We start from the raw sequence: 21,005 nt of genomic DNA, 5'->3' as shown, positions 1-21,005 counted from the left end.
AGTGGATCTATCTATTTTTGTTCTTCTTTCTCTAGTTCCTTTAGGTGTAAGGTTAGATTTTTTATTTGAGTTTTTTCTTGTTTCTTGAGGTAGGATTGTATTGCTATAAACTTCCCTCTTAGAACTGCTTTTGCTGCATCCCATAGGTTTTGGGTCATTGTGTTTTCATTGTCATTTGTTTCTAGGTATTTTTTGATTTCCTCTTTGATTTCTTCAGTGATCTCTTGGTTATTTAGTAGTGTATTGTTTAGCCTCCATGTATTTGTATTTCTTACAGTTTTTTTCCTGTAATTGATATCTAGTCTCATAGTGTTGTGATCAGAAAAGATACTTGATATGATTTCAGTTTTCTTAAATTTACCAAGGCTTGACTTGTGACCCAAGATATGATGTATCCTGGAGAATGTACCATGAGCACTTGAGAAGAAAGTGTATTCTGTTGTTTTTGGATGGAATGTCCTATAAATATCAATTAAGTCCATCTTGTTTAATGTATCATTTAAAGCTTGTGTTTCCTTATTTATTTTCATTTTGGATGATCTGTCCATTGGTGAAAGAGAGGTGTTAACATCACCTACTATGATTGTGTTACTGTTGATTTCCCCTTTTATGGCTGTTAGCATTTGCCTTTTGTACTGAGGTGCTCCTGCGCTAGGTGAATAAATATTTACAATTGTTATATTTTCCTCTTGGATTGATCCCTTGATCATTATGTAGTGTCCTTCTTTGTCTCTTGTAATAGTCTTTATTTTAAAGTCCATTTTTTTCTGATACGAGAATTGCTATTCCAGCTTTCTTTTGATTTCCATTTGCATGGAATATCTTTTTCCATCTCCTCACTTTCAGTCTGTGTGTGTCCCTACATGTGAAGTGGGTCTCTTGTAGACAGCATGTGTATGGGTCTTGTTTTTGTATCCATTCAGCCAGTCTATGTCTGTTGGTTGGAGCATTTAAACCATTTACATTTTAGGTAGTTATCAATATGTATGTTCCTATTACCATTTTCTTAATTGTTTTGGGTTTGTTGTTGTAGGTCTTTCCCTTTTCTTGTGTTCCCTGCCTAGAGAAGTTCCTTTAGCATTTGTTGTAAAGCTGGTTTGGTGGTGCTCAGTTCTCTTAGCTTTTGCTTGTCTGTAAAGGTTTTAATTTCTTCATCGAATCTGAATGAGATCCTTGCTGGGTAGAGTAATCTTGGTTGTAGGTTTTTCCCTTTCATCACTTTAAATATGTCCTGCTACTGCCTTCTGGCTTGTAGAGTTTCTGCTGAAAGATCAGCTGTTAACCTTATGGGGATTCCCTTGTATGTTATTTGTTGCTTTTCTCTTCCTGCTTTTAATATTTTTTCTTTGTATTTATTTTTTGATAGCTTGATTAATATGTGCCTTGGCATGTTTCTCCTTGGATTTATCCTGTATGGGACTCTCTGTGCTTCCTGGATTTGATTGATTATTTCCTTTCCCATGTTAGGGAAGTTTTCTACTGTAATGTCTTCAAATATTTTCTCAGACCCTTTCTTTTTCTCTTCATCTTTTGTGACCCCTATAATTTGAATGTTGGTACGTTTAATGTTGTTCCAGAGGTCTCTGAGACTGTCTTCAATTCTTTTCATTCTCTTTTCTTTGTTCTGCTCTGTGGTAGTTATCTCCACTATTTTATCTTCCAGGTCACTTATCTGCTCTTCTGCCTCATTTATCCTGCTATTGATTTCTTCTAGATAATTTTTAATTTCATTTATTGTGTTGTTCATCAGTGTTTGTTTGCTGTTTAGTTCTTCTAGGTGCTTGTTAAACGTTTCTTTTATTTCCTCCATTCTATTTCCAAGATTTTGGAACATCTTTACTATCATTACTCTGAATTCTTTTTCAGGTAGGCTGCCTATTTCTTCTTCATTTGTTTGGTCTGGTGGATTTTTACCTTGCTCCTTCATCTGCTGTGTATTTCTCTGTCTTCTCATTTTGCTTAATTTACTGTGTTTGGGGTCTCCTTTTCGCAGGTTACAGGTTCTTACTTCCCGTTGTTCTTGGTGTCTGCCCCCAGTGGATAAGTTTGGTTCAGAGGCTTGTGTAGGCTTCCTGGTGGAGTGGACTGGTGGGCAGGTGGATTCTTAACCACTGCACCACCAGGGAAGTCCTATCACTTTTTTTTTTTTTTTTGCCTCATGTATTTTGATGTTCTGTTGTTAGGTGCATTCATGTTAAGGATTGCTTTGTCTTGTTGGAGAAATGGCCCTTGTATCTTTATGTAATTCTCTCTCTTTATCCCTGATAGTTTTCCAAGTTCTGATGTCAGTTTTTTTCTGAAATTAATATAGCTAATCCAGCTATCTTTTGATTGCTGTTAATATTTCATTTTCCATACCTTTGCTTATAATCTGTCTGTGTCTTGTAGACAATATATAATTGAGTCTTGCTTTTTTAATCCACTTTGAGAATTTCTGTCCTTTAACTGACATAGTTAGACCATTCACATTTAAAGTGATTATTATTATAGTTGGATTAATATCTAAAATGTTTGTAACCATTTTCTATTCATTTCCCTTGTTCTTTCTTTACTGCCCCCCTTTTACTGCCTTCTGTGGTTTTATTATTATTATTATTATTATTATTATTATTTTTAATTTTGACTATGACACCCGGCATGTAGGATCTTAGTTCCTCAACCAGGGATCGAACCTCTGCCCCCTGCAGTGGAAGCACAGTGTCTTAACCACTGGACTGCTAGGGAAGTCCTGCATTCTCTGGTTTTAGTTAAACATTTTATATGATTTCATTTTCTCTTCTTCTCTTTGTCTTTTTCTGAAAAAAAATTTATTGATTTCCCTAGAGTTTGTAATATCCATTTACAACTAACCTAACAGCACTTTCACATAACACTTACCATTTCACAGGTAATGCAGGTACCTTATAACAGAGTATTCTAAATTTTTCCCCCTCATCTCTTATTGTTCTCATTCATTTCATGTATCCATAACATAAAATCACTCAATATACTGTTGCTTTTATTACTTTGAACAGGTATCTATTACATCTGTTAAGAATAAGAAAAAAGATTTTATTTTAACTGCATTTATTATTCTCTGACACTCTTCCTTCTCATGTAGATCCAAGTTTCCTTCTCTCTGAAATACTTCTTTTAACAATATTTGATAGGAGGTCTACTGGTGACAGTTTCCCTCAGTTTTTGTTTGCCTAAGAAAGTTTTATTTTGCCTCCACTTTTTTTCCTTCTATTTTTATTGTGGTAAAACAAACAAACGTATAACATGAGATCCACCCTCCTAACAAAGGTTTAAGTGTACAGTACAGTATTGTTAAGTATAAGCACAATTTTGTACAGCAGATCTCTAGAAATTTTTCGTCTTCCATAACGGAAACTTATATCTACTGAACAGCAACTCCCCATTTCTCCCTTACCCCAGCCCCTGGAAATCACCATTTTACTTTCTGCTTCTATGAGTTTGACTACTTCAGATACCTTATATAAATGGAATCATGTAGTATGTTTCCTTCTGTGACTGGCTTATTTCACTTAGCAAAATGTCCTCAGAGTTCATCCATGTTTTCACATATGACAGGATTTCCTTCTCTTTAAAGAGGTATGCATATGCATACCACATTTCTTTATCCATTCATTCATCAATGGCCATTTATGTTGTTTCACAACTTGGCTATGAGAATGCAAATGTCTCTTCGAGATCTTGATTTCAGTTTATTTAGATAAATAACCAAAAGTTGGATTGCTGGATTAAATGGTAATTGTATTTTCAGTGTTTTGAGGAACTTCCATACTGTTTCCACTGTGGCTGCACCAATTTACATTCCCACCAACAGTGCACAGAGGTTCCAACTTCTTCACATCTTTGCCAACATTTGTCTTTATTTATTTATTTATTTTTGGATAATGGCCATCCTAATCAGATGTGAGGGGATGTCTCATTGTATGTGTGTGTGTGTGTTTACAGTAACTATTACACTTCTCTACTTAAATGTATACAATCTCATGTAGTAAGGGTCATGTATCTCTTTTCCTCAGATAAATACTAATGTAATATTTAATTGAAGTATAGTTGCTGTACAATATTATATAAGTTACAGGTGTATAATATAGTGATTCACAATTTTTAAAGGTTATACTCCATTTATAGTTATTATAAAATATCATTGTGGGGCTTCCCTGGTGGCGCAGTGGTTAAGAGTCCGCCTGCCAATGCAGGGGACACGGGTTTGTGCCCCGGTCTGGGAAGATCCCACATGCCGTGGAGTGGCTGGGCCCGTGAGCCATGGCCGCTGAGCCTGCGCATCCGGAGCCTGTGCTCCGCAACGGGAGAGGCCACAACAGTGAGAGGCCCGCGTACCGGAAAAAAAAAATATCATTGTGGTTTTCATTTGCACTTCCCTGATGATTAGTGTTGTTGAGCATCTTTTCATGTACCATTTGTATGTCTTCTTCGGAAAAATGTCTATTCAAGTCCTTTGCCCACTTCTTTTTTTTTTAACATCTTTATTGAAGTATAATTGCTTTACAATGGTGTGTTAGTTTCTGCTTTATAACAAAGTGAATCAGCTATACATATACATATATTCCCATATCTCTTCACTCTTACATCTCCATCCCTCCCACCCTCCCTATCCCACCCCTCTAGGGGGTCACAAAGCACCAAGCTGATCTCCCTGTGCTATGCGACTGCTTCCCATTAGCTATTGGTTTTACATTTGGTAGTGTACATATGCACATGCCACTCTCTCACTTTGTCCCAGCTTACCCTTCCCCCTCCCCATGTCCTCAAGTCCATTCTCTAGTAGGTCTACATCTTTATTCCCGCCCTGCCCCTAGGTTCTTCATGACCATTTTTTTTCTTTTTTTAGATTCCATATATATGTGTTAGCATATGGTATTTGTTTTTCTCTTTCTGACTTACTTCACTCTGTATGACAGTCTCTAGGTCCATCCACCTCACTACAAATAACTCAATTTTGTTTCTCTTTATGGCTGAGTAATATTCCATTGTATATATGTGCCACATCTTCTTTATCTATTCATCTGTCAATGGGCACTTGGGTTGCTTCCATATCCTGGCTATTGTAAATAGAGCTGCAATGAACATTGTGGTACATGACTCTTTCTGAATTATGGTTTTCTCGGGGTATATGCCCAGTAGTGGGATTGCTGGGTAGTATGGTAGTTCTATTTTTAGTTTTTTAAGGAACCTCCATACTCTTCTCCATAGTGGCTGTATCAATTAACATTCCCACCAACAGTGCAAGAGGGTTTCCTTTTCTCCACACCCTCTCCAGCATTTATTGTTTCTAGATTTTTTGATGATGGCCATTCTGACTGGTGTGAGGTGATATCTCATTGTAGTTTTGATTTGCATTTCTCTAATGATTAATGATGTTGAGCATTGTTTCATGTGTTTGTTACTTTGCCCACTTCTAAGTTAGGTTATTAGTATCTTTACTATTGAGTTGCAGGAATTCCTTATTGTTTTGGAGATTAGACCCTTATCAAATATATGATTTGTAAATATTTTTTCCTTTTCCATAGGTTGCCTTTTCACTCTGCTGATTGTTTGCTTTGCTGTGAAAAATCCTTTTAGTTTGATGTAGTTCCACTTGCCTATTTTTTGTTTTGTTAACTGTGCTCTTGGTATCATATTCAAGAAATCATTGCCAAGACCAATGTTTGGAAGCATTTCTCCTGTTTACTTCCAGGAATTTAGAACTTCAAGTTTTATGTTTAAGTCTTGAATCCATTTTGAGTTGATTTTTGTGTGTGGTGTGAGGTAAGGTTCCAGTTTTCATTTTTTTTTTGCATGTGCATATTCAGTTTTCCCAGTACCATTTGTTGAAGACTGTTTTTTTCTCATTATATATTCTTGGCACCCTTGTCAAAGATCATTTAAACATATATACACACATTTATTTCTAGGCTTTCTAATTTGTTCCATTGATCTAGTGTCTTTCTTTGTGCCAACCATACTGTTTTAATTACTGTAGATTTGTAATATGTTTTGGAATAAGGAAATGTGAAACCTCCAACTTTGTTATTTGGGGCTCATTTTGGTTCCATGTGAATTCTGGGATTGTTTTTTTCTGTTTCTGTAAAAAACTAAATGCCATTGAGGATTTATAGGGATTGCATTGAATCTGTAGATCACTTTCAACGTCTGGACATTTTTTTTTTTTCGGATTTCACCGGTTACATGCATTTATTTATCTGTGTATATATTTAGTTTTTTTTTAATGATTTTTTTATTAGTTTCTGCTTTATAACAAAGTGAATCAGTCATACATATACATCTGTTCCCCCATCCCTTCCCTCTTGCGTCTCCCTCCCTCCCACCCTCCCTATCCCACCCCTCCAGGCGGTCACAAAGCACCGAGCTGATCTCCCTGTGCTATGTGGCTGCTTCCCACTAGCTATCTACCTTACGTTTGGTACTGTATATATGTCCATGCCTCTCTTTCGGTTTGTCACAGCTTACCCTTCCCCCTCCCCATATCCTCAAGCGTCTGGACATTTTTAACAGTATAAACTCTTCTGATCTGTGAACATGGGATGTCTTTACACTTATTTGTTCCTTCTTTAATTTTTTTCATTAATGTTTTGTAATTTTCAGTGTACAAGTCTTCGGTCTCCTTGGTTAAGTTTAGTCCTAAGTATTTTATTCTTTGGATGCTATTGTATCAATAAATGAGATTTCTTTCCTTCCTTCTTTCTTTCTTTCTTTCTTTCTTCCTTCCTTCCTTTCTGTATTTTTTTGGGATAGTTCATTGTTAATGTATAGAAATGCAACTGATTTCTGTATGTTAATTTTGAATCCTGCAACTTTACTGAATTCATTTATTAGTTTTACCAGTTTTTTGTGGAGTCTTTAGGGTTTTCTACATATAAAATCATTTCATCTGTGAACAGAGATCATTTTACTTCTTCCTTTCCCGTTTGGATGCCTTTTAATTTTCTTTCTTTCCTATCTGGCTAGGACATCCAGTACTGTGTTGAATAGAAGTGACCAAAGTGGGTATCTGTGCCTTGTTCCTGATCTTAGAGGAAAAAACTCTGTTTTTCACCATTGAGTATGATGTTAGCTGTGTGCTTTTCATATATTGCCTTCTTATGTTGAGGCAATTTCCTTCTATTCTTAATTAGTTGAGCATTTTTGTTTTTATCATGAAAGGATGTTGGATTTTTGTCAAATGCTTTTTCTGCATCTAATGAGATGATCATATGATTTTTATCTTTTGCCCTTCGAGTGTGATGTATCACATTGATTGATTTTTGTATGTCAAATCATCCTTGCATCCTAGGTATATTTCCCACTGGTCATGGTGTATGATGCCTTTAGTGTGCTATTACATTTGGTTTGCTAGTATTTTGTTGAGGACTTTGGCATCTATATTCATCAGGATATTGGCCTATAGTTTTCTTTTCTTGTGGTGTCTTTCTCTGGCTCTTGTATCAGGGTAATGCTGGTCTCATGAAATGTGTTTGAAAGTGTTTCTATCTCTTTAATTATTTTGGAAGAGTTTGAGGAGGATTGGTGTTAATTCTTTTTTTTTTTTTTTTTTTTTGTGGTACGTAGGCCTCTCACTGTTGTGGCCTCTCCCGTTGCGGAGCACAGGCTCCAGACATGCAGGCCCAGCGACCATGGCTCACGGGCCCAGCCGCTCCGTAGCATGTGGGATCTCCCCGGACCAGGGCATGAACCCATGTCCCCTGCATCGGCAGGCGGACTCTCAACCACTGCGCCACCAGGGAAGCCCTAATTCATTTTTTTAAAAATTTTTTATTTATTTATTTTTTGGCTGTGCCACGGGGCATGTGGGATCTTAGTTCCCCGACCAGGGATCAAACCCACCCCCCTGCGGTGTAAGCGTGGAGTTTTAACCACTGGACCACCAGGGAAGTCCCCAGTGTTCATTCATTTTTAAATGTTTTATAGAATTCACCAGTGAAGCCATCTGGTCCTGGGCTTTTCTTTGTTGGGAGGTTTCTTTGTTTGTTTGTATTTTGGTTTTTAAATTAATTCATTTATTTTTGGCTGCATTGGGTCTTCATTGTTTTCTCTAGTTGTGGCAAGTGGAGGCTACTCTTCATTGTGGTGCATGGCCTTCGCATTGCGGTGGCTTCTCTTGTTGCAGAGCACAGGCTCTAGGCATGCGGGCATCAGTAGTTGTGGCACGTGGGTCCAGTAGTTGCGGCACACAGGCTTAGTTGCTCTGCGGCATGTGGGATCTTTCTGGACCGGGGCACAAACCCGTGTCCCCTGCATCAACAGGTGGACGCTCAACCACTGCACCACCAGGGAAGCCCTATTTTACTTTTTTAACCAATTTGTTTAACTTACATTTAGTAAATGTATAGAGTTGTGCAACTATCACCACAATCCAATTTAAGAACATTTCTGTCACAGAAGATCCCTTATGCCCATTGCAGTCAATCCCTGCTCCCACCCCCATGAATTATTTTTTTAGTGTTTGCTTTGAGGCTTTCCATATATATATCTTAACTTGTCTGAATCTGCTTCATGTTTACAGTAACGTAATTCTAGTGAGATATAAAAATGTTACTCCTAGTATACCTCTATTTCCACTTCCCTTTTTGTGCTACTGTTGTTATACATGTTATGTCTATATGTTATGAACCCAATAGTACACTGCCATCATTATTATTATTGTTATTTTAAATTTATTTATTTATTCATTTATTTAATTTTTGGCTGCATTGGGTCTTTGCTGCTGCACGTGGGTTTTCTCTAGTTGCTGAGAGCAGGGGCTACTCTGTTGTGGTGTGCAGGCTTCTCATTGAAGTGGCTTCTCTTGCCGTGGAGCACAGGCTCTAGGCGCATGGGCTTCATTAGTTGTGGCTCGCGGGCTCAGTAGTTGTGGCACATGGGCTTAGTTGCTCCACGGCATGTGGGATCCTCCTGGACCAGGGCTCAAACCCATGTCCCCTGCATTGGCAGGCTGATTCACAACCACTGCACCACTGGGGAAGCCCGCCATTGTTATTATTAATATAATTTTCTATTAATGAAACTGAGAGAAGAAAGGAGAATGAGGATATATTTATAGCATTTGTTATATTAACATTCTTATTTACTGTTTGTGTAAGGTGATACCTCATTGTTGTTTTGATTTGCATTTCTCTAATAATTAGTGATGTTGAGCATCTTTCCATGTGCCTGTTGGCCATCTGTATGTCTTCTTCGGAGAAGTGTCTACTTAAGTCTTCTGCCCATTTTTGGATTGGGTTGTTTGTTTTTTTGATATTGAGTTGTATGAGTTTTGGAAATTAAGCGCTTGTCAGTCACATTGTTTGCAAATATTTTCTCCCAGTCTGTAGGTTGTCTTTTCATTTTGTTGATGGTTTCCTTTGCTGTGCAAAAGGTTAAAGTTTGATTAGGTCCCATTTGTTTATTTTTGCTTTTATTTCTATTGCCTCGGGAGACTGACCTAAGGAAACATTAGTACAATTTATGTCAGAGAATGTTTTGCCTATGTTCTCTTCTAGGAGTTTTATGATGTCCTGTCTTACATTTAAGTCTTTAAGCCATTTTGAGTATATTTTTCTGTAGGGTGTGAGGGAGTGTTCTGACTTCATTGATTTACATGAGGCTGTCCAGCTTTCCCAACACCACTTATGGAAGAGACTGTCTTTTCTCCATTGTATATTCTTGCCTCCTTTGTCGACGATTAATTGTCCGTAGGCCTGTGGGTTTATTTCTGGGCTCTTTATTCTAGGGGTAGTTTTTTGAGACCAGTCTTTGAAATTTGCTCATTCTCTCTACTGACCTAGCTGGCCTCTTGTGTAGCTTGTTGTTCTTTTTTTTTTTTTTTTTTTTTTTTTGCTGTACGCGGGCCTCTCACTGTTGTGGCCTCTCCCGTTGCGGAGCACAGGCTCTGGACGCGCAGGCTCCGCGGCCATGGCTCACGGGCCCAGCTGCTCCGCGGCATGTGGGATTTTCCCGGGCCGGGGCACGAACCCACGTCCTCTGCATCGGCAGGCGGACTCTCAACCACTGCGCCACCAGGGAAGCCCGAGCTTGTTGTTCTTAATTAAGAGGACCAGCCTTCTCTCATTTGCTTACCACCAAAATCTTCATTGCCTTTGCAAGAGACCTTAGGCTTGAATTTCCCCACACTGTTTTTCAACTAGAACCAATTCCTTTGAGGAAAGCTCACTGTTCCTATAGTCTGTCTGCCTCTCTCCTGGGCAAAATCTTTGAGCCACTACTCTGGGTGCTGGGCAGGGCAGTAGCCTCTGGTCTTCTCTTTTTACCTTTCCCAGCACAGAACCTCTACCCTGCAAGCGAGCTGGGGTGAGGGTAATTTGGTGCCAGTATTTTCAGCCTGCATCCTCCCTCTCTGTCCAACCTGTCAACCACACTCACTAGGCATTCAATGTCTTCAACTCAGAGCTGAAGCAGTTGAGATACGCTAGTGAGATATTGTGTCCTTGGGTTGGGAGTTGAGGGCAGAGGGAGCCCTCTCTTCTTGTCCACACTTGCCTGGAGTGGCTTCTGGCAAACTGAGCCAGGAGGAGGGAGGAGGGAGAGAGGGAGAGAGCAGGTCATGGCTCAAATACCAAGCTCTCCCTGTTCTTACTGAGTTTTAGAATATTTTCTTGAATAAATGTTTTCTTCATTTACCAGATGTCATTGGAACACTTTCTAGAGACTTTAAATGGTTGTTTTTATAGGTTCCACTAGCTCGGCTTGTTTCCCTGGGGGATGGGTCCACGTAGCATCTCATGCCACCATCCCCTTCAGGCCACTCCTTGATGTCAGCCTAAAAACTTTTTCCCACTTTTATATTGTCTCAGTTTACAGTTCTGCCACTTAGAAGCTGTGTTACCCAGAGTGATTCACTTAATCTTTAAACCTTAGTTTCCTCACTTGTAAAATGAGGATAAAATCACCTACCTTGCAGGGTTGGTGTGAGGATTCAATGAAATAATGTATACCAAGTACCCGGCATATAGCACAAGGTACTTGCTGCCACCTCCCATGTCTGCTTTATTCGTCTTCTACCAGCTTCTTGTTGTTTTGTTAGAAAAACAATTATGCAATATGTCAAGCATACAAAGAACAGAGATAAAATAAAGTACACCCACGTACCCACCATTCAGCTTAAGAATCAAATTGTAGCTGCAATTGGAGTCCTGTGTATACTTTCCAATATTTCCTGCTCCTCCCTCCCTCCCCTGAGGGAGCCTCAATCCTGAATTTGTTTTTATTATTTCCAGGAATGTTTTCATACTTCACTACTTATCTTCAATAAATAAAAATATGGTTCAGAGGCATTTTTCCTGTGATGGCTATGTAAACATCCTGTGCGGATAAGGGTAAATTTCTTAATGCCAATGAAAAGAGATCCCATCATGTTAGCTTGCCATTTATATGAGCACGTATTCTTTTTCTTCTGATCTGAGAACAGCAATTCTGGATAAATACCAGAAAGAAACGGTGTACCTCAGATGGCAGACTTTTGTAGTGTTTAGAGAATTTTCTGTTGTAATTCTGTGTACTAAAATACTACTGACTCTGCATTTACCCATGTTAGGAGTTTAAAGTATAAATAACAGTAGAGATTCTTTCAAACATTATGATTTAAAGTCTGTTGCACAGTTAATTGAAAGATTCTCAACTTTGGGGGGAAATTATAACCCTGTTTGCTTGATTTTGGTTAGTGATTTTTAAAAATTGAAGTATAGTTATTTACAATGTTTCAGGTGTACAGCAAAGTAATTCAGTGTACATATATCTATGTATAGATATAGATATATATTCTTTTCCAGATTCTTTTCCATTATAAGTTATTACAAGATATTGAATATAGTTCCCTGTGCTATACAGTAGGTCCTTGTTGTTTATCTATTTTATATATGATTATTGATTTTTTTGGAGAATTTTATAATATCCCTTGAAATGATGGAAGACTCACTGGAGTCCCATAGAACTGAATTTTTATCTTAGTGGTTTATTTACATGTAAGGAATGAAAATTAAATTAAAATACTTGGGGTTATCCTCAGAGGTGCTTCTAATATAATCTAAGCTATTTTCTAGGCATCTTGTCGTAATTTATGCTGACATACTAGAGGCAAAGCATAGTTGAGTGAAATTCTCAGAAAATTCAGATTAAAATCCTGTTTTATATGAAGGCTTCAGCTGAAATAGGGACATTGGTGGATTTCTGCTAAAGCTGTAGGTGCTTAGAAGCGGGAACATTTCTGAGTCAGAGCAAGCCAGTTAGGTGAACTTCTTCATTTCGGCCGGCAGGTAGCAGTATCATACTAGAAATGCTTGTGACGATTGACAATGAGACCAGACGCAGCCTGAAAATTGTATGACTGTGTGTTGGTGCCTTGTGAAAAGTGCAGTGATGCATTATCTGAATTCGGAGATACAAGCAGACCCCAATCTTGATATGTTTGTTCCCCATATTTACATATATTTGAATGAGTGCCCCAGTCTTTTGCTCGGCCCTGGGCGAGGTCTTTTGGGATTTCCCCTCTCTCTCCCCTTCTGGCTCGCTATTGTGGCTCTTATTTCTTCCTGGGAGTAACCTCACCCTTACAAAAATACCCACTTCTCTCCCGTGCTTCGTTGTGGCATCCATCCTTTTCACAAGGGAGAGGAACCCGGCGACGTGGAAAGACAGAGGGGGGAGAGGGGGAGAGAGTTAGCGCCGAGGCAGATCTGGACCTCACTTCCGGCTCTATTGCGGCGACTACCACAAACACCACGTATTCTTTTCCTCTTGTTAGTTTTATAAACTCTCTGTTTACCACTGTTGTCAGCAATGAAGACTTTGAGAAAAACTCAGAGCTGTGTACTTGCTTCCGGGACGAAGCACATAGGAAAAATTCTGAGACTAGATTCTGTTCTGTCTTTGAGGAACCAGGGAAGGGAGCAAGTGAGACTGACCACAAACAAAAAAGTGGTGGGGAAGAAGCAGGCAGCCTAGTCTCTGGGACTGGATCAGTGAAAAAAGAGCTAAGTGAGATCCACCCAACCCAGTGTGAGCGGCATCCCGGGGATTTTCCACTGGCCACGCCCAGCCTCCCAGCTCCTCGTGCCTCGCCTCCGCTTTCCAGACCACGGTGATTCCCATGAAAGGCTGGTGGCGAGAGAGTGAGGCGAAAAGGGGGGAAAATCTGGTCCTTTTCTAGCTGCTCTAGTTAGAGTCACCATCGTTCAAAGTGGAAATCTATGTAAAGATTCTACAGAAACACTGTTATATGAGATGGTTAAGCCCTGTAGTGTTATAATGTATGACACTTTTCTTCAGTTTTCCAGCCCAACCTAGAATATACCAGAGCCCCATCCACCGTGCATTCTATAAGGGTATGTTGAGTTTCAAACAACATTCATACATTGAAAACTGCTTCTATTGTGTCACATCACATATACAGAACATGTTAAACTTGAAAAGCACTTCAAACAGGCTGTATAAAATGTAAAAGCTGCATTTGAAAGACATTGTGTTTTGGTATACAGATATATATTTGCATGTTATATTTGTGTATGATATTAATTTGTGCATTAAATTTATTTGGCTAAGTAAAATGTGTCTTTGAGGATCTATTTATCATGATGGGCAGTGGCTTTATACGGCAGTTTTGTTCTTTTGTTGCACTAGTCTAATGTTACTTTTTCCCTAATAGCCAGTGTTTTATTCTGAGATAGTGATCTCACGTTATACTGAAAAAAAAATTTAAATTCTTTTGTAATATTTAACAAGCCTAGAAGTTAGAATGATGCATGGAAAGTAATAAAGTACACATTAGCATTTGCTTTTAATTGTTGTAACCCTTGTATCAATTAGAGTAGAACGTTGAGGATGCAGGTAGTTATTTACTCATGGAAAGGAAAAAATAAGGCTTGTTTACCAAATTGAAAAGAAATTAGAAAATTGATTTTCTCAAAATTACATACTCAAATGCACTCTCCAACTTCGAGTTATTTTCCTAATTATATTTTATATGTGATGATCATTTTTTAGTCTAAGCCAAATCTGACCCACAGGCAGGTTAATCTGTTTCCCTAGTTGCTTGCATTAAGCACTATTTCTTTTTTAAAAATTTTTATTGAGATCTACTTGATTTACAATGTTGTGTTAGTTTCAGGTATACAGCAAAGTAATTCAGTTATACATATAGATATATATTCTTTTTCATATTCTTTTCCATTATGATTTATTACAGGATATTGAATAGAGTTCCCTGTGCTATATAGTAGGACCTTGTTGTTTATCTATTTTATATATAGTAGTGTGTATCTGTTAATCCCAAACTCTTAATTTATCCCTTCCCCACCCCCTTTAACCTTTGGTAACCATAAGTTTGTTTTCTGTCTGTGAATCTGTTTCTGTTTTGTAAATAAGTTCATTTCTATCATATTTCAGATTCCACATATAAGCGATATCATATGATATCTGTCTTTCTCTGTCTGAATTACTTCACTTAGTATGATAATCTCTAGGTCCAAAACACTATTTCTTCTAGAAGTTCTCCCTGCATTATTCAAGTGAACTCAGCTCCCACCCTCCTTTTTTTCATGGTTTAGACCTCAGAGATGGTCCATGCCCCTGCTGTGTTCCACATCAAGCATCAGACAGTAGTGATTTCCAACAGACTTGGGTATGAACCTTAACTTAGCTATTTACTTGCTTTCACTCACCCTTTCTGAGTCTCATGTTTCTCATCTGTAAAATGAAGATAACACCTGTGTTGAAATGTTGTTGTGAATATTAAACAAGAACAAATGCATGCAGAGATCTTAGCATGAAAGATTTTAGTCTTATAAACCCCAATATTTAAGGTTCACGATTTTAGTAGGAAGTAGGTTTTATCTCTGCTTTACAAATGAGTCAGCTGAGGTTGGTAACTGATCAGGGTCACTGAATCTGTTTTATGATTTCAAGTCCAGGGCACTTCCCTCCCCTTGGCTGCTTCTGGAGCAAGACTGCAAAAACTGATAAAACAGGTAGCCTTGATGGTTAGATGAGACCACTCAGATGAGATCTAGCTTCCGTGACATCCCTGTGATTCTGCGTGACTCAAGGTTGCTGTGTAACAGCTGAAATGATGTCTTTTTCTCTCCTGCTCGCAAAAGCCAAGCAGAGGGAGAGTATCTATAATAGGGGTAACCTGCAACCCACCACACCCCCAAACCCCCTAGTAGGTTATCACTGATAGCAAGTTTCTTTGAACACAGCACAACTTTTTGCAACATGCCACAGTTGGGAACCGCTGTCGAAGATGTGTTCTAGGAGAATAAGTAGGTCATTTGGTAGTAGAGGGTTCCTCTTGGAGAGGGATGAGAAGATTGGTGGGGCCAGTGGGAATCCAAAAAGTTAAGACTTGATCTTGCAGGCAATTGGAGGTTCCTGAGTAGCAAAGCAACAGGAGTTAAGTGGTGGTTTGCAGGGTGCTTCACAAGCCAGAAAGCCTGGAAGCTGGGGGGTCCATTGGACTATTGCAGTGAACCAGACCGGAGAGATGAAGGCCTGAGCTGAGTCAGTGGCAGTGGGAATGGAAAGGAATAAACAGGCACAAGAAGGCTTGTGACGGATTAGATATGCATGGGTGAGCAAGGAGGGAGAGGGGTCAAGAGATAAGGCAGGTTTCCTTCTTTAATTCTATGTTGCAGAAATATAAACTAAAATGATCTTGCAGCCCCAGGACTCAGTATCCTATTGGTGGAAAGGAGACAGTCCAGAGGGTGCTGAAGGGCAGAGAAAACCCAGGCTTAGACTTAGACATTTGCACAATATGGTTCCTAAGATACTAATACAGTCTTTTTTTTTTTTTTTTTTTTTTTTTTTTTTTTGGCCACACCGCGCGGCTTGTGAGATCTTAGTTCCCCTACCAGGGATTGAACTGGGGCCCACGGCAGTGAGAGTGCAGAGTCCCAACCACTGGACTGCCAGGGAATTCCCTACAGTCTTTTTTTTTTTTTTTTTAAAGCCGAGTTATTTGGGTAGACTGCTGCACTGTTTTCAGATCCTAGGCTAAGTGATTAGTCATGCAAACATGCTGCTATCTGAATTTAGGACTTGATTCTGGCACATTACAAGTGGGTGTCCCAGTGATAGGGAGCACCCGGTGATAGGGAGCACTTGGTGAGTTACTCCCCTTGGCATCTCATCAGCCAATAACTAGAATGTTTGCAGTGACTAAGAAAAGATTTTTTCAAACCTGACATTGAGGTCATATGATAGATTGTATGCCCCATGCCTCTGGGTGCAGGCTTCTTAAGGGCAGGGGCTTTGGTTTTCTTCACGGCTGTATTCCCAACAGAGAACAGAGCCTGGCACTTAGTAGATGCTCAATAAATAATTGTTGGATGAGAAAATAAAGCCAGGGATCATAAGTGCCTGGTTCACCGCTGTAGCCCAGTGCTGTGCGCCATGCTGATTGAATTGAGTTGAAGTGTGTTGGACAGCATTTGCGCTGGTGATCCAAAATTTATTTGGTTTTCTATGCTGTGAAATACAGGAAAATCATGTTCAGTTGGTAACTTTTTACATGGAATATTAAGCAGTAACAAAACTATATTCGTTCTTTTGCCAGTGACGATCTGGAACGATTTATGGAAAATCAAGGTGCATCTAGCCCAGGTATCCTCATTTTAACAACAAGTCTCAGCAAACCTTTCATGCGACTGGAAAAGTATGTTACTCTCTTGCAAGAGTTGGAACGGCATATGGAGGTAAGGGAAGGCGAGCTGTTTTAAGCTCCTGTACAAAGGATGAGCCTCTGCTCTGGAGGAAGCAGCCAGTACCGCCTCCAAACTAGCCTTACTGAGCAGTTCAGAAAAAACCTGGGCTTCAAAATTTACTTGATCCAGTCTACCCTCTTCCCGGGCTTTTAGTTTTCCCCATTATGCAGCAAAATAAGAAGGGGACATTCTTTTTTTTTTTTTCCCTCTGAAGATTTTTTTTTTAACTTATTTTTTCCAGCTTTATTGAGGTATGATTGGCCAATAAAAATTGTATATATTTAGGTTGTACAACGTGATTTTTAAAGGTGTACAATGTGATGATTTGATATACACATACATTGTAAAATCATGACCACAATCATGTTAATTAACACATCCATCACCTCACATACCTACCTTTTTTTTTTTAGTGAGAACTTTCAAGATCTTTTCTTTTTTTTTTTAAGCAACTTTGAAGTATACAATACAGTATTATCAACTATAGTCACCATGCTGTACATTAGATCCCAAGGACTTATTCATCTAATAACTGAAAGATACCCATACTTTACTATTAAGTATTCATGATCATTCTCCCTCCCCTCTCTTCTCCCAGCCCCGGTCCTGTTGCTTCCTCAAGTCTCTGCTCACTGGTTGACTTAGGTTTTCTTCTGCCCTCTCATCTGTAGATGGTGGTTCTACAGAGAAATCTTCCACCAAGAAATCTTCTGTTGCTCTGATACATGAACCAGCTTTCTTGTGGGAGCTAAACAAAGCAAAACAGCATCAGAAAATGTACAGAACATTTTTCATTATAGACAGGAATGTTTATCCCTAGAGCACTGTGGTCATTCAGCTTTCTGACTCTGGATTACAATGGAAGATTCTGGTATTTCTTTAAAGATGAATAAATGGGTCCACTCTCAGTTTCTCTGTTTATGCAGCCATACATCTCCATCAAAGCCCCCTCACATTTTTGTTTAAAAATGTACAGTTTACTTGCAACAGCTGTAGCATAGCTCTCACCTTTTCTAAATATTCAGATTTGCAGTGAGGCCTGAGGATTGAATATTTTTGCCTCAAGAGCCCAAATCCTCTTTATTAAAAGCCGATCAGCAGGGGTAGCTTCTTGAGCCGTTCTTGTGTGATGGAGCATGGGGGATGGGGATGGGTGAGGAGGGCCCGAGGGGTGAAGCTGCATTTACCCTACTTGTTCTTCCTGTGTCTGGGGAAAGGTTTTGAGGCTTGAAAGGGCTTGATTATCTTTAAAGAAAAAGGTTGCATGCTGCCCGTCTTTGTCAGCGTTTGTAAGGATTGAAAGCGTGTACTCTGAGGGAAAGCACATTCTCAGGTTCTTTGGCCTGCCGGAATGAAATTTCACTTAGGGCCCAGGAAGGTGTTGACCTCTGGATGGCTTTCCAAAAGCTAAACCTGTTCACTGAACCATTTGAGGTTTGCCCCTCCTTGTTTATCACAAAAATCCAGAAACGCGTGGCCCCAGTTTCTGGAACTGCTCAGTGCTGAAGTGCAAATGGACACTTCATTTGAGGAAATAAAATCCCAGGTGCCCCCACTGCCTGCATCCTCTGTCTTGGCCCTTCTTGTCTCAGAGCCTGTTTCCTCTCCTCCTCCGCATGCTGGTCACCTGCCTTTGGCTGCCTTTCATTTCCCACCATCAGATAATACATACTCTGAGTACAAGTTCACCATCTGGTGAGACACTTTATCCAGCTTTCTGATCATTGAGTATGGCTGCTGGCTCATGGCAGAGTAGAACTTGAACTTCTCAATGATCAGCTGATTTGTGGAAGGATACATTTATAAAGGAGTACAACCTTTCTTTTCATAAGCAGTGCTGCTCTTGGCTTGGGTCAGACCCTTAGTCTACTCAGCTCTGTATTTTATCACCCAAAGCTGATTGAACAGCAGATTTTGTCTTCCTTTTACTGCAGCTGAATTCCAGAGGTTAGCTGGACATCTCCTGCAAGGAGCCCTACTTTCCCTTCATAAACAGTTATGCAGATGTGGATTCCTCAAAGCCATTTTTGAACCTTTTCACTTTTCAGGGTTGTGAGTACCGTGGAATTGCAGACCAAACATAATCAGCTTGCTTAAGAAGGAGCACATGGTATGAGACCTGGAATTTTTTCCCGTCTGCCATGTTGAGTCTGCTGAAAGAAAATGGAGGTGTAGGAAATGAGATTGGGTTGATTTCTCTCTAACCACCACTCTGTTTCTACAATTCCCTACCTCTTGACATTTACTAACAACATGACCTAATGATGCCCCCCCCGCACATTATTATTTATTATCCATGGTATAACAGCAAAAAGGCAAATGGGAACTCTTGCCTCGATAACTGTACCTAGTATGTTGTTACCAAATATATAATGTGTTCCCAGCCATCTTAATTTCTTCATTACCTAATCATTAGAGGTGCTGAGATTCCAAATGCTCAAATGCTGTTTTATTTTTTAATCTTCAAGTTAGCATACGGTAAAACTGACTTTTTTCTTTTGGGGTACAGGTCTATGACTTTTAACATGTGTAGAGATTCGAGTTACCACCACTACTATCGCGATACAGAACAATTCCATCATCCCTCAAAATGTCTTCTTTGGATCTCTTTGCAGCCACACCCTCCTCCCACCCCTAACCCCTGCAATCACTGATCTGTTCTCCTTTAATATTGTTTTTAAATGTATTCCTTTCATAGGATACGCATCCAGATCACCAGGATATTCTGAAAGCAATCATAGCATTCAAAACTCTCATGGTAGGTGATGTTCTAAAATTATAATTCTCCATTTTGTATGCTTTGTTCCTAAAAGAGTGACTTGTGTGTAATGTTTCTTTCCTTCTGCAAAGGTCTCTAGAGTGGAAACAATAAGCTCTAGCGACCGTATCGCAGTGATTGTTTCATTGAATGTTGTCTTCCAAACATCATGCTTACCTGTGAAAGGTTGCCAGGCTGAGGGTGTAAAGCACTCACATTTGAAGTCTCTGCCACATTAAGCATGGCTGTGTAGGTGGGGGGTTTCCTTTTGTCTCTTTGTCTTTACCCCCGTGTTACTCACCGTATGTCTGTGCAACTCGTCCTTCACTGATCGGCATCAATACCGGATTCATCTACTTATGCCGAAAGGTGTGAGTCTATTCTTTGCATATGAAAAAGAAATCCTTCATCAAATCTAAAAGGAAAAAGAAACCCGACTAAAATACAATTGCTGTATATAGAGTGCTATCAAAGTTACCTTTTATCTTGAATCTTGAGCACAATGGCTTAATGTCCTCTTGAACCCACTGATGTAAAACTGCTTGGCGGCATTTTAGGAGGAAAGAAAGTGTTATTTGGGGAGATTGATTAAGTTGAGCTTAATTTTAGACATTTCTGTAGTACTCCAAGTGATGGGGATCAACGTTTAGTTATGGATTCTTGCTGTAAGGTTGTGATGCAACATTCACCATCACCTCGTTTTTATTGCTGACAAAAGATCTGTACCTGACGTGTCCACAGTTAAACAGCAAGTTGAAGACCAGAGTGTAAGGTATCAGGTTAAAATTGCTGTTGTAGGTAAAAAATGGTGGAATATTGGCAGTTTGACATGGTTCAACCTAATGGAACAGCCCACTGAAAGCCATGACATTTATAATCATTTGTATCCCTTCTCTTTTTTCCTATGTAAATTGAATATAAAATGTCTCATTTGAAAAATGATATTTCATTCTAATCATTTTACATGTTGTATAACTTGCTTTGATGGTTATAGTATACTTATTCCCATTCTAGGCCTCAAAGATATGTGTACAATGAATTTATTTGCTCAAGTTTCCATTTACCTGAAAGGGGCAGCAGAGATTTTATAGAAAACACGCCCCCAAACACTATGATAGTCATTTGGAAACAGGAACATAACTAACCATATGCTTATTTTCATATTCGATTTGGAGTGAATACTGTTAAATTATTTTAAGATAACTTCACATTTTCTGAAGCAGTGAGAGATATATGTATATAGTATATACTATATACAAATATATAGTAGTCATACCCCACGTGTTATTTCTTGGCTTGTATTTTCAGTTTGTATTTGTGAAATTCAGTTGTATCTCTTTTTCCAATCCTTTTAGGGATAAAAATTAACTTAGTACTTTTTCATAGCAATCTACTACTGGTCCCAAAACAAAGTATAGGGCAGTGCATATGTTTCATTATAAGATCAGTTTGATTCACTGTGGCGTAAGGAGTTTAATTTTCTCTTTTTCGATAACTCTTGGAGTCATTTTGTAAATTAA

The 21,005-nt window shown here is 39.1% G+C and overlaps 1 protein-coding gene across 2 annotated transcripts in view; it reads left to right on the top strand.

The window, feature by feature from the left end:
- Window positions 1-21,005, top strand: part of ARHGEF6 (Rac/Cdc42 guanine nucleotide exchange factor 6) — a gene marked incomplete at both ends in the record, with an annotated part of 109,051 nt that overhangs the window by 71,756 nt on the left and 16,290 nt on the right. For both annotated transcript variants that reach the window (XM_079727043.1, XM_079727042.1), the window contains 2 exons: window positions 16,580-16,718; window positions 19,426-19,485. In XM_079727043.1, coding sequence (XP_079583169.1) covers window positions 16,580-16,718; window positions 19,426-19,485 — 199 coding nt within the window. The remainder of the gene's footprint in view (window positions 1-16,579; window positions 16,719-19,425; window positions 19,486-21,005) is intronic.

Source organism: Hyperoodon ampullatus (assembly GCF_949752795.1).
Source record: "Hyperoodon ampullatus genome assembly, chromosome: X".
Taxonomy (NCBI): Eukaryota; Metazoa; Chordata; class Mammalia; order Artiodactyla; family Ziphiidae; genus Hyperoodon; species Hyperoodon ampullatus.
Note: the sequence above shows the minus strand (reverse complement) of the source record. Positions and strands in the feature narration are given on the sequence as shown.